Below are 25,616 nucleotides of genomic sequence, written 5' to 3'. Positions count from 1 at the left end.
TGATTGCTATACAGCAGGGTCATTATAGGAAATTTAAGGATGTTTGGGAGCCACTGACAAAATTCTGTAAGGAGTGATTATGGATATTTCCCTTTTAACATACACATCCAGGGTGGGGAAATACTTTTAATTTAATTATGGTTGAGTGCAATTGTTGGGTACATAGAAAGGGGGGAGGATACATGTATTTGTTATGAAATATAATTTGATTGAATTGAAGTGCTGTTAAAGTGTAAAATGTCTGTATAATATGTTGCATTTATTTTTAGCTTTAAAATGAATAAAGATATTAAAAAAAAAAAAAAAAAAAAGAAATTGGTTGAGTGGAAGACGACAGAGGGTAGTGGTCAATGGAGATCACTCTGAGGAAAGGGATGTTACCAGTGGTGTGCCTCAAGGTTTTGTTCTTGGGCCTGTTCTTTTTAACATTTTTATAAGTGACATTGAAGAGCTATCAGGTAAGATTTGTCTCTTTGCGGATAATACCAATATATGCAATAGAGTAGATACATGAAGTAAGACCTAGCGAAGCTTGAAGAATGGTCTGAAATTTGGCAACTAAAATTTAATGCTAAGAAATGCAAGGTCATGCATTGGGTCTGCAAAAACCCGAACAAACGATACAGTTTAGGGGGTGAAGAACTTATGTGCATGACAGAAGAGCAGGACTTGGGTGTGATGACCTTAAGGTGGCCAAACAGCTTGAAAAGGTGACGGCGAAAGCTAGAAGGATGCTAGGGTGCATAGGAAGAGGTATGGCGAATAGGAAAAAGGAAGTATTGATGCCTCTGTATAAGACTCTGGTAATACCTCATTTAGAATATTGTATACAATTCTGGAGACCGCACTTTCAAAAAGATATAAAAATGATGGAGTTGGTCCAGAGGAAGGCTACTAAATGGTGTGTGGTCTTCATCATAAGGTGTATGGGGACAGACTTAAGGATCTCAATATGTATAATTTAGAGGAAAGGCGGGAGAGGGGAGATATGATAAAGATGTTTAAATACCTACGTGGTATAAATACACATGTTGAGTCTCTTTCATTTGAAAGGAAGCTCTGGAATGAGAGGCCATAGGATGAAGTTGAGAGGCTCGGAAGTAATCTAAGGAAATACTTTTTAACAGAATGGGTGGTGGATGTGTAGAACGGTCTCCCAGAGGAGGTGGTGGAGACAGAGACTGTCTGAATTCAAGAAGGCATGGGATAGGCACGTGGATCTCTTAGAGAGAGGAAGAGATAATGGTTACTGCAGAAGGGCAGACTGGATGAGCCATTTGGACTTTATCTGCAATCATGTTTCTATTTAGCAATTAGTGTTTAGATCAGTGTCTCTCAAACTGTGTGCCAAGGCACAGTGGTGTGTCCTGAAGAGATTCTGGGTATGCCACAACAGATTACAGAATTTTACTTTAATTTAAAAAACTCCCTTCATCAGTATACATTACAATAGACGACATGAACGTCACGTACCAAGTGTTTGTCAATGTTATGAGCGTCTGTGTGCGGTAGGATACAACCGACCAGACAAGCATCATTCTTTGACATGATTAGTTCTTGAAAAATAATGGCAAATAATTTTATTTTTATTTTTTATGCAATAGTTATCCTAACTTGAACAACAAAGAAATTAAAGCTTTGTTACCATTTGGATCTTTTTATCTTTGCAAACTTGGATTTTCAGCTCTGACAGAAATTAAATTAAAAAAAAAAAAAAGGAACGACTGGTGGATGATGAAATGCGTGTTTGTTTGTTGACTATCGGGCTGCGTTTTGAGTTAATTTGCACTCAAAAACAAGCACATCCATCGCATTGATTAGCAATTCTGTCTGTCTACTTTAGTTTAACCATTGTTACAATTACACATACATAGTTTAAAGAGCTTTAAATAAATAGCTCTCAAATTAAATTTTTTGTTTGTTTTGCAATTTAATAATTTCAATTATAAATGTGCCACAAAAAACATTTGCTTTGTTTAGTGTGTCAGAGCTAAAAAAAGTTTGAGACACTAGTTTAGATGGTACCACTATACATTATTCATAAACGATACTTTTGACTTATGGATATATTTTCCCACTATTTCAATACAATCCCAGAAACTATTTCAGATGTATCCAAATTCCTAACACTCTTACCTGTGAAGGAGAAAAGGGCAGCATTTTCACTGGAGTGTTTTTAAGTGTAATATTGTGAGAATCACTGAATGTACCTTCATTCAGTTCACTAACGGGTGACTGACCAACTCGAGATTTCTTCTTCTTCCTTAGGATACTAGGTGGAGTGCTTAATTTTGCTGTGATTGGAGATGTAGAAGTTACTACTTCATCACTTTCTCCGCTGCTGCAACAGTTTTTCCTTCCATCTAGCGTTAGGCTGTTATTGAATTCACATTCCATAGACTCATCACTATGTTGAATTTGAATCACTTTTACAGGAGTTTGTTTGCCTGGGGAAGCAGGACCAGCAGCATCAGAAATGTCAAAACTGGTGACATCACTCCATGCCACAGGATCCTGTTAAAAAAGGGAGAGAGAAAAGTCAGAAATGCATCTAACTGTAAACTACATTTTCCTATGTTTAAATGCCATTCAAGTTATACTGCTATGCTAAAATCCAGAATAGCATATGATGAAATATTATTATAACCAGTACACATGTCAGGCTGTGAAATCGTCAAATTTCAATAGTTTGTCTACTCTACTTGGCTCAAGGACATAAAGGCATTTAGATCATTGCAAACAGTTCCTGTTTTCAGAATACACAAAATATATTAACATGCAGTTTGCCCAAGAACTACAGTAACTTATGAGTCTATACTTTTTTTTCTATGTCTCAGTTTTAGTTATATCAAACTAAACTAAACTAAACTAAATCTTAAGTTTATATACTGCATCATCTCCACGGATGTTGTGGAGCTCGGCACGGTTTACAAGAACTTAAAATATAGGAAGAGAAGGAAAAAAAAAGTTTAACATGAACTTATATATAGAAGAGAAGAGTAAGGGGGAATAGAATTACATTTTAGTGAAAAGCCAGGTTTTCAGTTGCTTGCGGAATAATTGGAGGGAGCCCAGGCTCCTCAGCGGGGTAGTAAGGTCGTTCCAAAGACCTGTGATTCTGAAGAGAAGGGATTTTCCCAGTTTACCTGCATAGTGAATACCTTGTAGAGAGGGGAAGGATAATTTATACCTTTGGGCGGGTCTGGTAGAGTCAGGACTCGAGGAGTTATAAGATAGTGGGATTAAGGGAGGAAGGATGCCGTGAATAATCTTAAATGCCAGGCAGGAGCATTTGAAATGGATTCTGGAAATCACTGGGAACCAGTGAAGTTTGGCTAGGAGTGGGGAGACATGGTCAGACTTGTGTTTTGCAAAGATCAACTTGGCTGCAGTATTCTGGATTAGCTGGAGTCTTTGAAGACTTTTTCTTTTGATAGGCTTAAGTAGATGGCATTGCAGTAGTCTAATTTGGAGAGGATGATGGATTGGACAAGGACAACACAATAATACTTACTACTCAGCTTCTAAATACTGGAAATTGTTAAGGAGAATGACGATCTAATATTTTAAAAATGAAAACTGCCTCAAGAATGATAAAAAAAAGAACCCAATGAATTACACTTTCAACTGTCAATTAAATCAAAATTTTCTTAGCAAAGCTGCTTTAAGTAATGTGGTCAAGGCCATTTATTTATCTTTCATTTATAAACAACCTATACTTATATTGCCGTGGTTTCTAGGATTAGTTGAACCTTCTTCTGCATTTATGTCAATGCAGTTAGTACCAATGAAGCAATGTTTGCTAAATACTAAGTCACATAAGTAGTCAAATTAAAATCGCTTGCCTATAACATGTATCATTAAAGGGCAACAGAATTCCAGTCCTTACAAATGGGTGATGTCTTCTGATGGGGCCTGAGGCCAGCACATTGTTTTACAAAATTATAGCACTTTCTTAGAACTCTAAGCATGTGTAGGCATTCACACGTCAGTACTTGTGTAAGGGATCACCTTAAATCATTATTTTTGTAAAGAAACTAATTACTTGTACAAGTGGGAAATTCTTCACTTTTATTTGGTGAGATTTAGCTGATTTCTTCTCTGGTACACAGCAAGAAGGCAGAGTGCTACTTCTTAGAGACTGATGCACGGTTTCAGGATCTTTGGAGGTCAATGCCACCAGTCCTGACAGAACTGGATGAGACAAGGTGGTGACTAGTCCCCAAAGCAAGTGGAATAGGTACTGGGACAGGGACATCATACCTAGTCCCCAGATATGGCAGGCAAAGATCATGGATGCTAATGGCACTATGATACTGCTGACTTAGTTGTGCTTCAAGCCAAGCCAGTGGCTCTTTTCTGCAATCAATGTCCCCAGCAAAATCAAGACTCAAGACAAAAATTTCTACCGATGCACTTGATGCAGTAGTATTGATGCAAGGTAAGGAAAATATCAAGAAAACTATAAAACGTGACTATAAAACCTAGTTAAGTTTTCTCTAAGGGAAGAAAAGGAAAATATGATATGCCCAACTGCAAAACTTAATTTTTTTTTTTTTATTGTATACACAGATTCTCACCACAAAATCATGATCATTGGCCTCTATGGAAATATAACTAAGACTCTACAGCATTGACAGTATCACCTACACATGCTCAGAAGAGCTCTCTAGTGAGTTCTATAGCTTTGTGAACCATGAATTGACTTTAGGCTCCATCAGATGGCATCACTAACTTGTTAGGATAGTTATCCTGCTTGTCATCAGAGAGCCAAAACAAAGATCTCCACAGAATGAAATTCAAAGTAATACTATCAACTCACTGTAGTACTTTTTTCATAATATACTGTCACACATCTGCAAATACACTTAAAAACTTTTGTATCCAAAGTATGTGAAAATCTGACATATATCACCATATTTTTAGACTTACAGATTCAATCAGCTCTAGTGTCTCTGCAAATTCCGGGATGGTTTGTAAAGATGACAGTACTGCATTTGCCTCCACAGCAAGGAACTTGTTGGGAGAGTTCTGCTGCACCGATGTATTTTGAGTCTCATCCAAACTGTAAAACTCACTGGTTTGATCCTCCGGGCTGTTTAGAGTATTTGACATACTGTCATCTACTAGGAAACTACCAGACCAACTAGAAAAACTTCCAGCCTGCTGGAAGATAAGAGAGGTAAACACATTACTCTCAAGATATTGAGCAAATAGTTTCTGCATAAGAAGGAAATAAAATGAAACAGGAACAATCATTTTAGACTTTTAATATAAAATGCTATATTTGCTATCTTTAGAATGTTGCAAGTCTTTTTGATTATAATATGACAATATACTATACTAGTCTTTAAGCCCGTTACATTAACGGGTGCTAGAAAGCAGGCTCCTTTCCCTCTCCCCCTCCAGTTCCTCCCTGTCTCTCCGTGGCCCCCCTTCTGTCTTCCCCCCCTAAGCAAAATGATCTGCCTCCCAGCACACCCCTCCCCCCGAAGCAGCCCCCTTTCCCTCTACCCCTCCAATTCCTCCCTGACAATTTCTCCGTGGCTCCCCTTCTGTCTCCCCTCCCAAGCAAAGCTGTCTGCCTCCCAGCATACCCCGCCCCCCCCAAAGCAGACCCCTTTCCCTCTACCCCTCCAATTCCTCCCTGACTGTCTCTCCGTGGCCCCTCATTTTGTTTCCCCCTCCCAAGCAAAGCTGTCTGCCTCCAAGCAAACCCCTCCCCCAAAGCAGGCCCCTTTCCCTCTCCCGCTCCAGTTCCTCCCTGTCTCTCTGTGGCCCCCCTTCTGTCTCCTCCCCCAAACAAAGCTGTCTGCCTCCAAGCACAGCCCTTCCCCAAAGCAGGCCCCTTTCCCTCTCCAGCTCCAGTTCCTCCCTGTCTCTCTGTGGCCCCCCTTCTGTCTCCCCCCCAAGCAAAGCTGTCTGCCTCCAAGCACAGCCCTTCCCCAAAGCAGGCCCCTTTCCATCTCCAGCTCCAGTTCCTCCCTGTCTCTCTGTGGCCTCCCTTCTGTCTCCCCCCCAAGCAAAGCTGTCTGCCTCCAAACACAGCCCTTCCCCAAAGCAGGCCCCTTTCCATCTCCAGCTCCAGTTCCTCCCTGTCTCTCTGTGGCCCCCCTTCTGTCTCCCCCCCCAAGCAAAGCTGTCTGCCTCCAAGCACAGCCCTTCCCCAAAGCAGGCCCCTTTTCCTCTCCAGCTCCAGTTCCTCCCTGTCTCTCCGTGGCCCCCCCTTCTGTCTCCCCCCCAAGCAAAGCTGTGTGCCTCCAAGCACACCCCTCCCCAAAGCAGGCCCCTTTCCCTCTTCCGCTCCAGTTCCTCCCTGTCTCTTCGTGGCCCACCCGATTTTCTCTTCTCGCGGTCTGGCCACCTCCCCTAGTCCCTTGCCGTCGCCGCCACCCCCTTCCCTTCCCGCGGTCGACAAACCTCTTAGCTCCAGCAGCGGCCGCAGCACTGTAAACACGCTGCTTCGTGGCCTCTACTGGCCCGATTTGCTCTTCCGTGTCTCTGATGACATCATCAGAGACACGGAAGAGCAAATCGGGGCAGTAGAGACGGCGAAGCAGCGTGTTTACAGTGCTGCGGCCGCTGCTGGAGCCAAAAGGTTTGTCGACCGCGGGAAGGGAAGGGGGTGGTGGCGGCGGCAAGGGACTAAGGTAGCCGGCCAGACCGCGAGAAGAGAAAATCGGGTGGGAGGCTGAACGGGGATTGGGAGGGAGGGGCGAAGACGACGACGAAGACGCACTGAGCCCTTGCTTTCTCCCTAGCTCCCAGTGCCCTAGTGGTCTGTACACCGGGATCTGGAGAGCAGGGAGTCCAACGGTTGCGGCTGTCAAGCAATGCGGCTGGGAAGCAGTAAGGCTGGGGACTCGCGCATGCGCACGTCTGCAAAGCCACAGACATACATCTCACAGATCAGGGATTTCAGATCACGCAGGTCTCAGTGCGCATGCGCGTCTAGCATTTTATTATATTAGATAGCACAGTTACTTACCGTAACAGGTGTTATCCAGGGACAACAGACAGATATTCTCATATGTGGGTGACGCCCTGGCAAGGAAGGTTCCAACTGCATCGCCACTTTAAGCACTTTAGAAAGTTTGTGACCGACTGTACCGCGCATGCGCAAGTGCCTTCCCACCCAATATAGGTGCGCGTCTCCTCGGTTGTTAGCCAGCTAAGAAGCCAACCAGGGGAGGTGGGTGGATTGTGAGAATATCTGCCTGCTGTCTCTGGATAACACCCGTTATGGCAACTAACTGTGCTTTATCCCAGGACAAACAGGCAGCATATTCTTACATGTGGGTGACCTCCAAGCTAAGCAGAAATGGGATGGAGGGAGAGTTGGCTATTAGGAAAATAAATTTTGTAATACTGTTTGGCCGAAATGCCCATCTGGTCTGGAAAAGGAATCCAGACAGTAATGAAAAGTGAAGGTACGAACTGAGGACCAAGTTGCAGCTTTACAGATTTCATCTATAGGAGTAGAACATAGAAAAGCTACTGAAGCTACCATAGCTTGAACTTTGTGGGCTGTGACTCGACCCTTCAGTTGCAGCCCAGCCCGAGCATAACAAAACGAGATGAAAGCAGCCAACCAGTTGGAAATTGTCCTCTTGAAAACAGGATGCCTCAACTTGTTTGGATCAAAGGAGACGTGAGAGAAATGAGGAAAACCACATTCCAAGTGAGAAATTTAAGATAAGTTGTAGACATTGGCACAAATAGAGGCTTCATCAGTTTTGCAAGTACCACATTCCGATCCCAAACTACTGGAGAAGGTTTGAGAGGTGGTTTGACATTAAAAAGTCCTTTCATAAATTTAGAAATCACCAGATGAGCAAAGAGGTTTGTCATCTAAAGGCTCGTGAAAAGCAGCAATTGCACTGAGATGGACTCTAATAGAGGTGGACTTGAGGCCAGACTGGGATAGATGGAACAGGTAATCCAGAATCGAAGACAAGGTAGTGGATTGCAGTTCATGATGAAGATCGCACCAAGAAGAAAACCAAATCCACTTTTGAGTTTAACATTGTCTTGTGGCTGGTTTTCTGGAAATTTTCAAAATGTCCTTTACAAGTTGAAAAAACTGAAGATCAGGTGAAGTCAGCCTGAGAGATAACAAGCTGTCAGGTGTAAAGACTGCACATTGGGATGAAGAAGCGAACCGTGACTCTGTGTAAGAAGAGTTAGAAAAATTGTCAGAAGAAGTGGTTCCCTGATGCTGAGTTGAAGTAGAAGGGAAAACCATGGTTGCCTGGTCCACCAAGGGGCTATCAGAATCATGGTGGCAGATTCCTGTTTGAGTTTGACAAGCGTCTTGAGAATAAGTGGAAATGGAGGGAATGCACAGAAGAACTTTTTGTCCAGTCCAGGAGAAAAGAATCTGCCTTCAGATGATAAGGAGAGTAGAGTCTGAAACAGAACTGGGGTAACTTGTTGTTGTGGGGAGACGCAAAAAGGTCTACTTGAGGAGTCCCCCATTGAAAAAAAATTTGATGAAGAGTTGGTGAATTGAGCGGCCATTTGTGAGGTTGGAGAATGCAGCTTAGTTTGTCCGCCAGAGACATTTTCTCTCCTTGAATGTAAACAGCTTTCAGAAAAATGTGAAGAATTGCCCAAGCCTAGATCTTTTGAGCTTCCTGGCAAAGGAGAGGATACCCTGTTCCTCTTGTTTGTTCACTTAGTACCTGATTGTACGAATGAGAATGACCTGATCTTGAAGAACATGCTAAAAAGTCCTGAGAGCATTGAAAACCACTCTAAGTTCCAACAGATTTATCTGATGGTGACGATCTGTGGCGGACCAGGGACCTTGAGTACGGAGACCATCTAGGTGAGCTCCCGAAGCATAGGTTGACAAATCTGTCGTGAGAACCTTCTGATGAGGAGGCGTTTGGAACAGCAAACCTCTGGAAAGATTGGAAGAGAGCATCCACCACTGAAGAGATTGTCGTAGAGAAGATGTTACTGTAATGTGAAGGGAAAGTGGATCGAGAGCCTGAGAAGACAACTGAGAAGCCAGCAACCACTGAGGGATCCATAGGTTAAATCTGGCAAAGGGAGTCACTTGACCTAGGATAACCATCATGTGCCTCGCTGAAATTGAAGGAAGGAATGAGGGATACCTGATGACAAAGCTGTATCAAAGCATCTAGTCATTATTGAGGAAGGAACGCCCTGAGTTGAACAGTATCTAGAAGGGCTCCGATAAACTGAAGCGTCTGAGATGGTTGCAATTGATTTCGAATCCTAAATATTGCAGGAATAATATAGTCTGTTGTGTCGTTACAATAACACCTTGAGACGAGGGATCGTTGATGAGCCAATCATCCAGATAGGTAAAAACTTGTAGATCGTGAGTGTGCAAGGCTGCTGCCACCACCACCAGGCACTTGGTGAAAACTCAGGGAGATGATGCGAGACCAAAAGGCAGAACCTTATATTGGTAATGATGATTTCCTACCCGAAATCTGAGAAACTTGCAAGAGGCTAGGGGAATGGGAATGTGAATGTAATCCTCCTTGAGATCCAGAGATTATAACCAATCATTGTGATCCAGCAGGGGATATAGAAATGCTAGAAAAAGCATATGAAATTTTTCCTTGACAAGAAATTTGTTGAGAGATCTGAGGTCCAATATCGGAATGAGGAAATACTGAGAATAAAACCCTGTGTTCTGCTGGTCCAAAGGAACTTTCTCAATGGCATTGAGAATGATCAGAGATTCGACTTCCTGAAGAAGAGAGGACTGTAATGGGTTGAAGGAAACTCTCTTGAAGGATGATCTATAGGAATTTTAAGAAAATGAAGAGAATAACTTTCTTGAATGAAAATGAGAACCCAGAGATTAGAGGTGATGAGCTGCCAACGATGATGGTAATGTTGAAGATGACCTCCAATGGGAAGGGGAAGAGGCAAAGTTACAGTGATTGAAATTATGCTCTTGAGTAGTTGGTCAAAAAGACTGATTTGACTTAGAAGTAGCAGAGGTCTGAGGCTTCTGAGGACGCTGTTGATGCTGTTTTTTCTGATGTGGCCTGGCAAGAGGCATAGACTTTGGTGTATAACGCCTCTGATATGAAGTAGAGGGCTTGAAAGATTTAGAGGCAGAGGATTTAGCCTTAAGACTGAGTAATGGAAAGATTTTTCATGCTCTGGAAGTTTTTTAGTCACGTTCTGGATAGTGTCCCCAAAAAGCTCATCTCCAAAGCAGGGAATATTAGCTAAGCGATCCTGGAGGTTAACATCCATATCTGCTACCTGTAGCCATGCCAGCCTCCTCATGGCAACAGATATTGCTGAAACGCGAGAGGAAAGCTCAAAGGCATCATACGAGGATTGTACCATATGTTGTCTGAGCTGCGTGAGAGTATGAAACATGTGTTGAAACTCTTGACTTCCTGTGGGCTGGAAGATACTTTAAAAAGTTTGCCATTTGTTTTACCCAATATTTGAGATAACAAGTGAAATAAAGATTGTAACTGATGACTATTAGCCAGAATGGAATTCTGGTATAGACGTCTCCCAAATCTATCCATCGTGCAACTTTCTCGCCCTGGAGGAGTAGCATAGACTTTAGAAGGGGCAGATTTTTAAAGAGTGGATTCCACAAGAGACTGATGTGAGAATTGCTGTTTATCAAAACCAGGAATGGGAATGATTTTATACTGAGAATCAAGCTTTCGAGGAGCAGCCGGAACAGAGTAGGGAGATTCCCAATTTTTTCTGAGTCTCCTTTAAAATGCCATGTTAGCAAAATTAAAATTACACTATTCTAAAAACAGTGAACACTAAAACACTGAACCGAGAATAAGGAGAAATTCTACGCTTTGGGATCGGAACCGGCTCCGGCCGCAATGGGGCGCCGACTCGGCTTCTCCCTTTCTTTTTCTCGCCCTGGGAGGAGGATCGGGGAGGGAAAGACATCAGTCCGGAAACAGCTGGGCAAAGCCCAGCCCCGCGGGGAGAGAGGCAAAACATGGATCCGTCAGGACAGGGCGGCCCAGACTGGCATCGGGGGTGGGGTGGGGGGGTTTCAGTGGAAGGGGGATGGGAGGCAGGCAGGCTGGCATCGGAGGGGGTGTGGGGGGGTTTAATGGAAGGCAGGCAGGATGGCATGGGGGGTGTTCAATGGAAGGGGGATGGGAGGCAGGCGGGCATTGGAGGGGGGGTGAGGTGAGGAAGGACGCACTGGGGGCACTGTTGTGTGTTATGTTTGATTAGTTATTGTTACAAGTACCATATATGGTGCTGAGAATAAATGTCCAAATAAGTGTTCTCGACTTTTTTTTATTTATTATCCATGTCACATTTTTTATAAAGGTTAGTACCAATAACATGTTTCATTTAACATATTGATATATATCACAGTAATGATGTATTTTATTATCTCTCATGTAGTTTACAAACTTAAAAATGGGAGGTGAAAGGGCCTCATAAGTGGAATAGCCTAGGGCCTCTTTTCATCTAAATCCGGCCCTGACTCCAGTCACCAAAAGAGACCCCAACTCATCCAAGGATGCAGCAGATCCTGGCAATAATAAAAGCATGGGATGAGATTTCCAGTCCTCCCAGCTCTGCTGGTTAAAAGGTGAAGTGAAAGAGGGTATTAGAGCAAAAAAAACAACAACAAACAAAAAAAAAACATCCTTTAAAGAATGGAAAAAGGATCCGAATGAAGAAAATAAGAAGAGACACAAGCACTGGCAAGTTAGATGGGAAGAATTGATAAAGACAGCAAAGAAAGAATTTGAAGAGAAACTTGCATAAGAGACAAAACTCAACAATTTTTTTAGGTACATCAGAAGCAGAAAACCTGTGTGGGAATCTGTGGGATCGTTGGATGATCGAGGAGCAAAAGGAGTGCTCAGGGAGGATAAGGCCATAGCGGAGAGACTGAATTAATTCTTTGCTTCGGTCTTTAAGGAAGATGTAAGAGATCTACCTGAATCGAAAATGGTTTTCAAAGGTGATTATGCGGAGGAACTAAAAGAAATCTAGGTGAATCTGGAAGATGTACTAAGCCAAATCACCAAAGTTAAAAAGTGATAAATTGCCTGAACCGGATGGTATATATCCCAGGATACTAAAAGAACTCAGTCATGAAATTGCTGACCTGCTGTTAGTGAAAATCATCTGTAGTACCTGAAGATTGGAGGGTGGCCAATGTTACGCCGATTTTTAAAAAGGGCTCCAAGAGAGATCCAGGAAATTACAGACCGGTAAGCCTCACTTCAGTCCAAGGCAAAATGGTCAAAACAATTATAAAAAATTGGGAACTACGTAGACAAACATGATTTAATGAGATGGAATCAGCATGGGTTCAGTTTAGGAAGATCTTGCCTCATCAATTTGCTTGACTTCTTTGAAGGTGTGAATAAATATGGAGATAAAGGTGAACCAGTTGATGTAGTGTATCTAGATTTTCAGAAAGCTTTTGATAAAGTTCCTCATAAGAGTCCCCTGAGAAAATTAAAGATAGGCCTCTGATTTTTTGTGCCTTTCTTGGGCAACATGAAGTATAAGGAGTATCTGCCCAAGCCCAATTTATCATTAGGGACTAGTTCAGCGGCGTGAATGTCTATAAGTTGTTGAAGCGTGACTCGGACCTTGGCCTTATTTTCCAGCCTCTCGGATGCAGATTCTAAAAACAAATCCAGAGAGGGGACAAAAGAGCTTTATCTTGTGACCCTCTCATATAAATGCCCAGCACCCATTAGTACAAGGAAGTCCTTTCCCACTCCCTCAGAACTGCCAACAAATGCCTCCCAATGTGTGGAGGTGCAGCTCCAAGTGTGGCATCATTGGGACTTTTTGGAGGAAGGACTGACACGATACACAGAGATCTGCTGGTGTCTGGTATTGCTATCACGCTGTTTGTACCCTTTGAAAGATCTCTGGGCAGAGAAGCTCAAGTTATTTTGGTGAGACTGGCAAGAGGGATGAAAAGTACTTCAACTTCCTAAGAGAGAAGTCCATAGGCCATTATTGAGATGGTTTGTGGAAATCCACTGCATATTCCTAGGATAAGCAGCATAAAACCTGTTTACTACTTGGGATCAACTAGGTACTTGGGTGGCCACCGTTAGAAACAGGATACTGGGCATGATGGATCTTTGATCTGTCCCAGTGTGGCAATTATGTTCCCCCAGGGAGATGGTGAGATCTGCTGTTTAGTAGCAACTTAGGGTGGTGGTCTGCTACACTGGCCATGAGTTTGTCTAGGCCCCATGTGGACTTGACGGGGCAGTCTGCTTAAGGTTGCTCTAGAACAGGGGTGCCCAACGCGTCGATCGCGATCGACCAGTAGCTCAGGAAGGCAACTCGAGTCGATCGCACTCGTGTTGCCGTCCTGATCTACGGGCCGATCAGCCTTCCTCTCCAGTATTCTCCCTAGGGCCTTTTAGCTGGGCGGTCCGCCCAGCTGTCATCTGCCGCTGCTGAACATTAAAAAAAAACCGGCTTGGAGATTTCAGCCTCTAGCGAACTTATGCTCCGGGCTCTAACGTGTGCGTGCAGGCTTCTCTTCTCTTCCCTCCGAAACCGGAAGTTATGTCCGGGGAGGGGGGGGGAGAAGGGAAGCCTGCACGCACATGTTGAGAGCCCTGAAGCAAGCGTTCGCTACGGGCTAATGCAGGAGACAGGTTAGTGAAGCATTTGTTCTTGTTCCTGCCGGGTCCTGCCTACTTTCTGTTTCCGCGAAAGCAGGACCCGGCAGCATTTCCCCCAATAGGTTGATCACGATCTTGGGCTGATCAGCCTTCCTCTTCCCGACGGCAGAATTGACGTCGGGGAGAGGAATGCTGGTTGGCCGAAGCAGGGAGAGCTTGGGGCCTGTTATTGCTGGCGTTTGGGTCCTGGTCCCCGATGGTAATGGCAGTGGCAGTGGCTTGGGGGAGGGCAGGGAGAAAGAAAGAAAAAGGGCAGGCAGGGAGACAGAAGGAAAAAAGATAAACAGAAAAAAATTAAAAGGAGGCAGAGAGAAAGAAAGGGCAGGGAAGAGGAAGGAAAAGTTGGGGGGAAGGAATGAGGTCTGGAGGAGAAGAAGCATACAGGCTAAAAGAAGGGAAGAAAGATTGTATGCACAGTCAGAAGAAGAAAGTGCAACCAGAGACTCATGAAATCACCAGACAAGGTAGGGAAAATGATTTTATTTTAAATTTAGTGATCAAAATGTGTCTGAATTTATATCTGCTGTCTATATTTTACACTAAGGTCCCCTTTTACTAAACCGCAATAGAGGTTTTTAGCGCAGGGAGCCTATGAGTGTCGAGAGCAGCGCTGGGCATTCAGCGCAGCTCCCTGCGCTTAAAAACTGCTATCGTGGTTTAGTAAAAAGGGAGGGGGTATATTTGTCTATTTTTGTATGGTTGTTACTGAGGTGATAGTGCTTAGAGTCATCTGCTTTGACCTCTTTGAAAAACCCTGGAATAGGAATGATGATTAACATTTTCTATGCATACAGTGTGCTTTGTGTTTTTTTTTTATTTTATTGTTGGTAGATCATTTTGACTTGGTCATTTAAAAAGTAGCTCGTAAGCCCAAAAAGTGTGGGCACCCCTGCTCTAGAAGATGAGTCGCGGCCCACTGTCTGATCCAGAGCATCCTGCAAGCAGAGACCGCATATGCCAAGACTTTGCCCAAGACCCTAATGAAGTCATATAAGGCATCTGCCACCTAATCCATTCCTTCCAGCACCAGCTGGGGGCAGACATCCTCCTCTGCCAAGGGCACCCATTGCAGCCTCATGTGACAGGCTCGTGCAGCAAACAATGTTGCTCCTGCTTTGATATTCAAAGAAAGCATTTCAAACTGTTTCTTCAAAACCATGGCCACCCTGCGATCCTGTTCATCCATTAATACCACTTCTCCTTCACTAGGGACTGGAGCCACCAAACAACTGCTGAAACTCCGGGACATGGGATAAAACCTGGACATAGCTTGTGCCACCTTTAAAGAGTCTTCTGGGGGTTTCCCACTGCTCTGTGATTTCTAGATGTGCTAAGGAAAATGAGGTCTGAGTATTGGAGCAGCTTATGACTGCACACTGAAGTGGAAGATTGTACTTATAGTTTCAATTCCTTAACTACAGCAGCAATAAAATGATGGACTGAAATCAACTTAAACAGATGTTTAAATACCTACATTATGTAAATGTGCACGAGTCAAGTCTCTTTCATTTGAAAGGAAGCTCTGGAATGAGAGGGCATGGGATGAAGTTAAAAGGTTATAGGTTCAGGAGTAATCTATGCAGTGTTCTCCCCAGCGCTTTTCAGCCGGGCGCTCCGCCCAGCAAATTTACATTACCGCCCGGCTATCATCTGCCGAATCCTGCTGCCACTACTGCTTAACGAGCAGCCTGAAGAGCCGCCGAAAGACTCCCGCCTGACTTTAAACAAAACAAAACCCAGCAAGCGACTCAAACCCGGCTTCCCTCCGAAATCGGAAGTTACGTCGGGGGGGGGGGGGGTAGTGAAGAGAAGCCGGCACGGACCATTAGAGCCCCAGAGCATGCGGGAGATAGGCCAGCCACGGAGGGAAGCTTACTTGCTCTTGCTTACTTCGGGCCTTTCTCGCTGCCGGGTCCTGCCTACTTTCTGTTTCCGCGAAGGCAGGACCCGGCAACGAGAAAGGCCCGAAGTAAGCAAGAGCAGCAAGTTGTAAGCTTCCCTCTGTTGCTGACCTTTGGGAGATAGGTCAGTGACGAAGGGAAACTTGCAACTTGCCTTTGTCTGTAGCAAATCTGCCGGGTGTGTGAGACGGGGGGGGGGGGGGGGTGAATGGGAGGAGAAATGCTGCTGTACCCAATTAGAGGGGACGGGGGAAGAGAAATGCTGGTACTTCTGCTGTACCCAATTGGGGGGGTTAAGAGAAATGCTGCTGCTGCTGTACCCAATAGGGGGAGGGGGAAGAGTCATGCTGCTGCACCAAATTAGGGGGGAGATGATGCGATATACAAACCTAAGGATTAGATTAGATTAGGGTGAAGAGAAATGCTGCTTCTGCTGTACCAAATTGGGGGGAGGAAAGAGAAATGCTGATGATACTGCTGTACCCAATGGGGGGAGGGGAAGAGAAATGCTGCTGCACCCAATTTGGGAAAGAGAGGGAAGAAGGAAGATCAGGAAAAGGAGGAAAGAGATGCAAATATCATGGGAGGGAGGGAAAGGAGATACCATAATATGGAGTGGAAAGGAGAGATGTCAGGGCATATGGGGGAGGGAGCAGGGACGGATTAAAGGATGGGCACAGGCCTAGGGCCTGAAATGGTCAGGGGGGGCCCGTCAGTGCTGTGCTTTGGGGCCTCACCCTTGCTGGATTCGCTGGCAGCAGCAGCAGCCTCATCATCATCCCAGGTGCCCCCCCAAACCCAATCCGACCCTCCTATCTCTCCCTCCTTCCCTCATCAGTGACATGCCAGAGGGAATCACGGCAGGAGAAAGCCCTGAAGCAGCCTGCTTAGAGTAGAGCAGTGCTGTTTAAAGTCTCATGATGGGAGGGAGGGAGAAATAGGAGGGTTGGGGGGGGGAGAGTAGCAGTGCCCCAGGTGCTCAGCCTGGCGTCATGAACTTCTTCGGCTAGCAACAGTATTTACAATTCACTGCTGTTGCCAGCTTCAGGCCTTCCTCTCTGCCGGGTCCTACTTACTTCTGTTTCTATGAAGGCAGGACCCGACAGAGAAGAAGGCCCGAAGCTGGCAACAGCATCGAATTGTGAATGCTGCTGCCTGAAGAAGTTCATGACGCCAGGCCTTGGGTAACAGAAGGAGCAAAGGGAGCAGAGGGGGAGAGACTTGCTGCACCCAACTGGAGGGAGAAAGAAGATGAGGGAGGGAGTGAAACGAGATGCCAGGAATTGGAGGGAAGGAGGAAAGTATGCCAGACCAAGGGAAAAGGAAGGGGGAAAGGAAAGAGAAGATGTCAGAGCATGGAGGGGGAGGGGGAGGGAGAGATGGAAGAAAAGGAAAGAAGTGAGATGCCAGAGAATCAGGGAAGGAAAGATATCAGACTGTGGGGTGTGAAGGAAAGAAAGGAGAAGAGAGAGTTGCCAGAGCATAGGGGACGGGGTGTTGACAGAGAGAAAAATGGAAAGGTGGCAGAGCTGAAATCAATCATGTACAAAGGAGAAGAGAAGGGGCATAGGATAGACAGTTTATTGAAGGAGCATAAAAAGAGGGAAGATGCCATATGGAACGGGGAGAGGGCGGACAGTGGATGGAAAGGGCTGATGCTGCATGGAAGACAGAGCGGACAGATGCTGGCTAGAAAGAAGAGTGAAGACAAGATGATTAAAGCAGAAACGACAAAAGGTAGAAAAAAATTTTTTTGTTGCTTTACGTAGAATCAAGTAGTATTGTATCTATTGATTAAAGTTTATAAATAGGAAATGGAAATAAGGCAGTTTTTTGGGGACTAAACCCCTTTCCTCAGGTCAGGACAGGATACCATAACAGCAGGGGTGTCCAAATGGTCGAGCGTGATCGACCAGTAGATCGCAAAGGCAATGTGAGTCGATCGGGTTGCCTTGGCAATCTTTTTCTTCCTGCCTCCCTGAGCCAGGCCAGACGCGTACAAGCGCCGGACTCACAAGACTTCACCTCCGACGTCAATTCTGACATCAGAGAGGAAGTTCTGGGCCAGCCAATCACTGCCTGGCTGGCCTTGAACTTCCTCTCCGACATAAGAATTGACATCAGAGGTGAAGTCTTGTGAGTCCGGCGCTTTTACATTCTTGGTCTGGCTCGTGCAAGCAGGGAGAAATCGGCATGGTGGCTTAGGGGGTAGGGAAAGAATCGGGGAAGTGGAGAAATTAGCGCAATGGCTTGAGGGGGCAGGGGGAGAGAGAAAGAAAGAGAGACAGAAAGAAAGGGGGAGGGGCAGAAAGAAAAAAATGTTGGATTTATAGTCAGAAGAAAGAAGTGCAAACAGAGACTCATGAAATCACCAGACAAAAAGGTAGGAAAAATGATTTTATTTTCAGTTAGTGATCAAAAAGTGTCTGTTTTAAGAATTTATATCTGCTGTCTATATTTTGCACTATGGCCCCCTTTTACTAAACCGTAATAGCGGTTTTTAGTGCAGGGAGCCTATGAGCATCGAGAGCAGCACAGGGCATTCAGTGCATCTCCCTGCTCTAAAAACCAGTATTGCGATTTAGTAAAAAGGGAGGGGGTATATTTGTCTATTTTTGTATAGTTGTTCCTCAGGTGACATTGCATAGAATCGTCTGCCTTGACCTCTTTGAAAACCCGCGGAATATAAATGATAATTAACATTTTCTCTGCGTATCGTGTGCTTTGTGTTTTTAAAAAAATTTTATTGTTGGTAGATCATTTTGACTTGGTCATTTTAAAAGTAGCTCGCAAGCCCAAAAAGTGTGGGCCCCTGCTGTAGAGCCATTTCTTGCATGACTGGATGAGCTATATTTATCTTTTTTTTTGTGGTTGTTTAAATTCATGCAGAAATAAATGGCTAGATTGAACCTAATGACTTCATTAATGCCTTTCCCTTTTTTAAACCTCTATACCATTTGAAAGAGGGCAAATACTTCTTAAATTTAGTGGCACAAGTGTCAAACCTTAAAAAAGGAAGTCATATTGAGCATTGGAAAATAATAATTAACTAATAAAAATAGTATACATTTAGGGCTCCTTTTACTAAGTTACGATAGTGGTTTTAGTGTGCGCTTAGCGCACGGAGAAATTGCCATGCGCACTAGATGCTAACGCCAGCATTGAGTTGACGCTAGTTTTCCCACGTAGCGCAGGGGTTTGCGCGCGCTAAAAATGCTAGTGCACCTTAGTAAAAGAGGGGGTTAATTTTCCCCACCACCAAATTTCCCCATCCCACCCCAACCGGCTACTTTTTCATGCCACCCGGCTGGAAAAAATTTCTGGGGAGAACACTGTCTATGGAAATACTTTTTTTTACAGAAAGGGTGATGGATACATGGAACAGTCTCCCAGAAGAGGTGGTGGAGACAGAGACTGTGTCTGAATTCAAGAAGGCCTGAGATAAGCACATAGGATCTCTGAGAGAGAGAAAGAGATAATGATTACTGTGGATGGGCAGACTAGATGGGCCATTTGGCCTTTATCTGCCATCTTGTTTCTATGAGTATGGAGGGATCATCACCCTGATAAGAGGGCCACAAAGGAATTCTGCTTGACAGAACCAAAAATGGAACTGGAATCATCCAGTACTGATCCAGAGCTCCGAGATAAAAGAGGAATGGAATCTGATTACCTACTCAGTCAATCTGGGTCTTAGTGGTCGCTGGCACTGGGAATCAGATCACTTGCCCTTGGACATGAAGACACTACCTGATAACAATGCAGCAGACTGTCTGTGCAGCAAGGCCCATGCCCATTGAAAACACTCTCCAAATGAGATGAACAAATTCCGGGGAGAACCCTGGCACAGGGGCAAAAAAATGATCCCTGATGGACCTCTGGCGAGACGTTCATGGGTTATGTGAACTCTACGCACCTGTACTTTGCATCATTGCCAGTGTTGGGTGCTGTGCATAATTTTCTCTTCATCTCCCAGACTCAGGACAGTTCTCCAGTCCTGGAAGACATAGATAGGGCTGAGCCCAAAGTTCCTGCACCCTCCTCGCACACACTATGGCACGAGGTAGACGGTTGCTCATCTGCATGCAATCCAGAAAAATTACATATTACTTAATGTTAGCACACCCTGAGGAGTTCATCCCTGTTGAATTTTGTAAAAATCAAGGGGTTTGAGGCAGATAAAATCTTCAGAAAAAAAAATCATTTAATATCCAAGATGGCCACCGGCAGAAAAATCCTACAAAAAAACGGCCCATGGAAACAATATTGAAAACCAAAAACACGGAAACAGGTGGGATACCTGAACTCTACCCTCAGAAACCTTTAAAAAAACTTGAGCCTACCTCCCCCACCTCAATTTTCCCATAGTTCTGTGCACTGCCTGCCCGTCAGCTTTCCCCGTAGCTAAAGTGGATGGAAAGGACTTTATGGCTCAGAAAACTGCTCCAAACTCCAAACCTTGAAATCTTCATGCTGCCAGTCAGATTGAACCCGACTCAGACCTCCACCCACACGCACCTTTGTCGGACGTGGGAAATACACAGCGAGCATCCTGATACCTTGAGGGTTCTTACTCAGGGCACCCACAGCCTGCCCTCAAGCCACTGAGAACCTCAGAAGGCAAGCCAGCTCCCAGGGGAATGGACCCCGAGTCCTGAAGTCTCACAGCAGGTTGGCTCCCCTGTATCGCTCCATGGGCAACATCATCTGGAGTATTGCATTCAATTCTGGCCTCCTTATCTCAATAAAGATTATAGCGGCACTAGAAAAGGTTCAAAGTGACCGACCAAGATGATAAAGAAGATGGAACGACTCTCGTATGAGGAAAGACTAAAAAGGTTAGGGCTCTTCAGCTTGGAAAAGAGACGGCTGAGGGGGAGATATGATTGACGTCTACAAAATTCTGAGTGGAGTAGAACGGGTACAATTGGATCGATTTTTCACTCTGTCAAAAATTACAAAGACTAGGGGACACTCGAAGTTATAGGGAAATACTTTTAAAACCAATAGGAGGAAATATTTTTTCACTTTCAGAATAGTTAAGCTCTGGAATGCATTGCCAGAGGTTTTAAGAAAGGTTTGGACAATTTCCTGGAGGAAAAGTCCATAGTCTGTTATTGAGAAAGACATGGGGGAAGCTACTGCTTGCCCTGGATTAGTAGCATGGAATGTTGCTACTCCTTGGGTTTTGGTCAGGTACTAGGGACTTGGATTGGCCATCGTGAGAATGGGTCTGATCCGGTAAGGCTATTCTTGTGTTCCTAGACAGAGAACCCCTATATAAGGTGTCTCAGGGCACCAAAGCAACTGAACAAGTGAACTTTAAATGAAAAAAGAAAAATTACGCAGAGCAGATCAAAAACACCTCCACACAGTTTGCTTGCAGAAGAAAAAACTAAAGGGTGCACTATACTCCACTGACAAGCTTTGAGGATCATACTTCTGCAAGACCCGGTTCACGGGTTTGGATTGAACACCTTACGTATTGGCTCCAGAGGAGATTATCAGAATGTGGTTTAAAAGTAAAAATAAAAATATTCTAAGCTTAAAACTGCGAAATGTATTTACCTTATTTACTACTGTACTGACATCTATTCATTGTTATTAATGAATTTTATAAAAATGAGAGTTTTCCATTTTGGAATTTCTTCTGTCTACATCTTTCGCTTGATACTGAAATCAAATACCAACCACCACAATGCTTAGGATATTGCTTCAATGAAAAATTAGGTTCTTAACTAAACCTGCCTGAAGGAAAGCCAGAGCTACTGGAATGAGAGCCCTCATTGGCTCCACCTGGTCTTTGGCATACCATTGCTGAAAAGCCTTCCATGCCTTCCATGTTCTCTCCAGCTATATCTTTCTAATGTTTGTCCTCTCCACTTTTAACAGGCCTTTTCCTTCTCTTAAAGAACCGCCGCCGCAAAGCGGCGGCGCCGACAACTCCGCCCACTTTAACCCGCTGGTAACGTCCCCCATAAATTCTCCTGCTTTGCGGCACACGCCGCAAAGGCGCGCGCCAAAGGAGCGCACCTAAGGAGCAGGTCCTGCTCCTTTATGCGCTCCTTCATGCAGTTCCTTCATCTCTTACTAACCTCACGTTCTAACACTCATTCTACTACACACTTGTCTACTTTCTTCTCCCATTTTAGATCTTTTTATCTCTTTCTTAACCTATATATCTTTATTTTCTTAATTTTTCACTACACAGAATTTGCCTCTAATACCTTTCCTCTTACTACTTCAGATACCATGTCCTCCATCCCAACCATTTGGGGCCGTCGTTATGCCGAATCCACAGTTAGCAAAAACCAATTCAAACCCCACCCTAGACAATACATTTCCATCCCACTTCATCCTCCCTCTAATTCCTTTTCCAAACACCTCCATACATTTAATTCCGGTCTAATAAATGTTCGCTCTATAAAAAATAAACATCACTTAATTCACGATATTATCATTCAACATAACCTTCAATTACTCTGTCTTACAGAAATATGGTTAACCCAGGGAGATGATGCATACATCACACAGGCCTGCCCACCTAACTATAAAGCATTTTTCCAACCACGCCCAAATAGAAAAGGTGGTGGACTGGCAATCATACACCACACTTCAATTTCTCTTCAGGTAAATACTTCCAATCTTTTTTCTCATATCCCTACTGAATCTCTTCAATTTTCAATTAAACTTTCTACCTCTCTTAACTTTCTCCTCATCTACTTACCCCCCCCAATAACTAAATTATCTCTTTCAACTCTTATCGCTACTCTAACAGAATTTAATATCGCTTATCCCGAGTCAATAATTCTTGGAGACTTTAATATCCATTTTAACTCCCCTAATCACTCTAATACTTCTGAACTCCTAACTTTGATATCTGATTTATCACTATCTCCTCTCATCCATATGCCCACTCACTCTGCAGGAAATACATTGGACATGATCTTATGCCCTACCACTATGACCTCTTTCTTCCACAATATTGAATTCATCTCTGTACCATGGTCAGATCATTCTCTAATCATTTGGCAATCAAATATTCCGACTTATCCACATTCTATCAAACAAACAAATAATTCCTTTTTAACCCGTAATCTAAGTAACATATCTCTTCCTACTATCCAATCCTCTTTTGACCTGAATCTCAAAGATTTCTCCTCTTTAACAATTACAGAACAATTTTCTAATTGGGAAACTGCTACGACTTCTCTACTAGACTCACTAGCTCCCAAATCTAAAAAACAAAATAAACCACTATTAACCCTTCCTCAAAGAAACATCAACCTTGGTTTAATGAAAATTTGATTCTCCTCCGTCGACAGGTCCGTTCGGCCGAAAACAAATGGCGCAAAACACCCAATAACGATCACCTACTTTTTTACAAAGAAAAAGCCTCCTATTACAAAAAGACCATTCAACAGACAAAAAAGGATTACTATTCAAAACTCATTTCTAAAACCAGTAATTCATCTACTCTATTCAGCATTGCCCAATCTCTTTCAAAATATTCAAAAAAAAAAACTTCCTCTTCCTGCTTCAACATCTCCATCTGTGGATGAACTTTCCCAATTCTTCCACAATAAAGTTACTAATATTCGAACTTATCTTGGACCATCTCTTCCCGCTTTTTCTCCACTCATTAACAATGATTCAACTTTCTTACCCCTCAGTTCTTTCTCTAATTTTAAAGTACCCCCAATATCCCAATTATTCTCTGTTCTACAATCAATAAATTCTCCCAACAATATTATTGAAAGCTTTCCTCCTCAATTACTTAAAAAATTCTTCTCTTTCTTCGGTCCTTATATAAGGGAAATGATCTCTAAATCTTTTTCCGAATGTCACGTTCCAAAAGCATGGAAAACTGCACTAGTTTTCTCAAAACTTAAACAATACAATACTGATCCCTCTTTACCTAATAACTACCGTCCAATTGCAAATCTGTCTTTAATTTCTAAAGTCACCGAAAAAATTGTTCACTCCCAATTATCCGATTATTTCGATCAAACACATGCCCTACATCCGTATCAGACAGGCTTTCGAACCTCACATTCCACTGAGCTATCATTACTAGGCCTCATTACAACTATACATTACTTTCACGACCACTTAAAATCGGTCATACTAATTTCTCTTGATTTATCCGCAGCATTCGACACCATCGACCATTCTTTATTATTATCTAGATTAGCAGACTGTAACATCACAGGTCACGCTCTCAACTGGTTCATATCTTACTTTCATCAACGTAACTCCAAAGTCTATGCAAAAAACCAAATTTCTTCTTCAGTAACTCAAACTTTCGGAGTTCCTCAGGGCTCCATCTTATCTCCACTGTTATTCAATATCTTTCTATCCCCTCTTCTTTCTCTCGCTCAATCATTAGGATTCTCTATTTTCGCCTACGCTGACGATATACAGCTGCTCTACCCGATTAACACTTCAAACCCTTTAGATATTACTGATCTAAATACTAAACTGGATATCTTAAGTGATTGGCTCTTCTCTAACAAACTCTCACTCAACGTCGACAAATCCTGCGGTCTCCTTCTCCCCATTAAAAAATCCGAAATATTACCAGGAACAATTTACATCAAATCCACACCTATACGTATGGATACTAAAATAAAATTATTAGGCGTCACCTTAGATAGCGAACTTACATTTCATGACCACATAAGTTCTGTTGTAAAAACTTGTTTCTTCAAATTATGTATCATTCGTTCCCTCAGATCTATTTTAACTACTGACTCGATTAATACCTTAATTCATTCTTTAGTCATTTCCCACTTAGACTACTGTAATTCTCTTTTAAATGGACTCCCCCAAAAAGAACTTCGACGGTTGCAACTCATTCAAAATACCGCAATCAAACTCATTTACAGAATTGGTAAGTTCGACCACGTCACTCCTCTTCTTAAAGAGGCTCATTGGCTTCCAGTCACCCATCGGATAATTTATAAAATCATACTGCTTACTTTTAAAATTAAACATTCTCACCTGCCCCTATTTCTAGATAAACTATTAATCCCCCAAAGTTCTTCTCGTTCCTTAAGATCAACTGATCAAAAACTGCTTTTCATTCCTTCTTTAAAAGAATCCTACTACACTAGGAATACTAATTTTGCTATAACTGCCCCCACATTATGGAACTCTCTCCCTCAATTTCTTCGGGATGAAATCCAATTACCAAAATTTAAGACTAATCTTAAAACTTATCTATTTCAAGATGCCTTTGCCAAATCTTAATCTTTCTTGGTTTACTTGTTGATCTCTTTCTCAAAACTAACCTTCTCTTCAGCGCATATCTCTCATACCACGCACCCTTACCCCTCGTGTTATATCCCTTCCCTCTATCTCATTTCTTCTAAGATTATGTAACTTTTCCCTTCCTCCCCACTCATCCTCACTGTCAGGTTTGTCCGTATGTTTTATATGTTTTTTTTTTTTTTATTTTATTTTTCTTACTAATCTTTCTAATACACCATTAAATTAATTCTTCCTTTCCTATTTCAAATTTTATTGTTAACCGGTCAGATATTTGTTTTATGATCGGGATATTAAAAACCAATAAACTTGAAACTTGAAACTTTGGCATAAGAAGCCACAGTAGAGGTTTTCTTAGATTTCAAAAATGTCGAGATGACCATATCAGAATAACTCTGCTTTAACAAGGCTGAGCGCTCAAGAGCCATGCTGAAAGACCAAAGTGCTATGAATTCTCCATGGGAACCAGTTCCAGACTGAGTAAGTCACAATGAAGAGGGAACTTGAGCTTCCTATCTTATTGAAGACGGACCAGATCCACATTAGAGAATGACACGGTGGTTGTTACCTGTGGCTAGCCGCGGGTAACCCACCAAAATTGTGAGGGGGGAAGTGCTCACTGCGGGCACAGGGACAAGGCCATCCACCACCCCATGGAGAAGTGAATGGACTTGTCCCCGCAGTAAGGGAGGGAACGCACGCAGTCACTGATTGCATGCGGCCTCCCTCCCTCCTACCTACCGAATCTATCTCCCTCCCACCCTCCCTCCCCCTTACC

The 25,616-nt window shown here is 43.4% G+C and overlaps 1 protein-coding gene across 5 annotated transcripts in view; it reads right to left on the bottom strand.

Annotated features, from left to right (window-relative positions):
* MYBL1 (MYB proto-oncogene like 1) overlaps nt 1-25,616 on the bottom strand; it is a 242,921-nt gene that overhangs the window by 74,467 nt on the left and 142,838 nt on the right. For 3 of the 5 annotated variants that reach the window (XM_033934279.1, XM_033934277.1, XM_033934280.1), the window contains 2 exons: nt 4,933-5,166; nt 2,137-2,514 (listed from right to left, as the gene is read on the bottom strand). In XM_033934279.1, coding sequence (XP_033790170.1) covers nt 2,137-2,514; nt 4,933-5,166 — 612 coding nt within the window. The remainder of the gene's footprint in view (nt 1-2,136; nt 2,515-4,932; nt 5,167-25,616) is intronic. The other 2 variants (XM_033934278.1, XM_033934281.1) reach the window with 1 other exon arrangement.

This window comes from Geotrypetes seraphini, chromosome 2 (genome assembly GCF_902459505.1).
Source record: "Geotrypetes seraphini chromosome 2, aGeoSer1.1, whole genome shotgun sequence".
Taxonomy (NCBI): Eukaryota; Metazoa; Chordata; class Amphibia; order Gymnophiona; family Dermophiidae; genus Geotrypetes; species Geotrypetes seraphini.
This window is presented reverse-complemented; position numbering and strand designations above follow the sequence as displayed.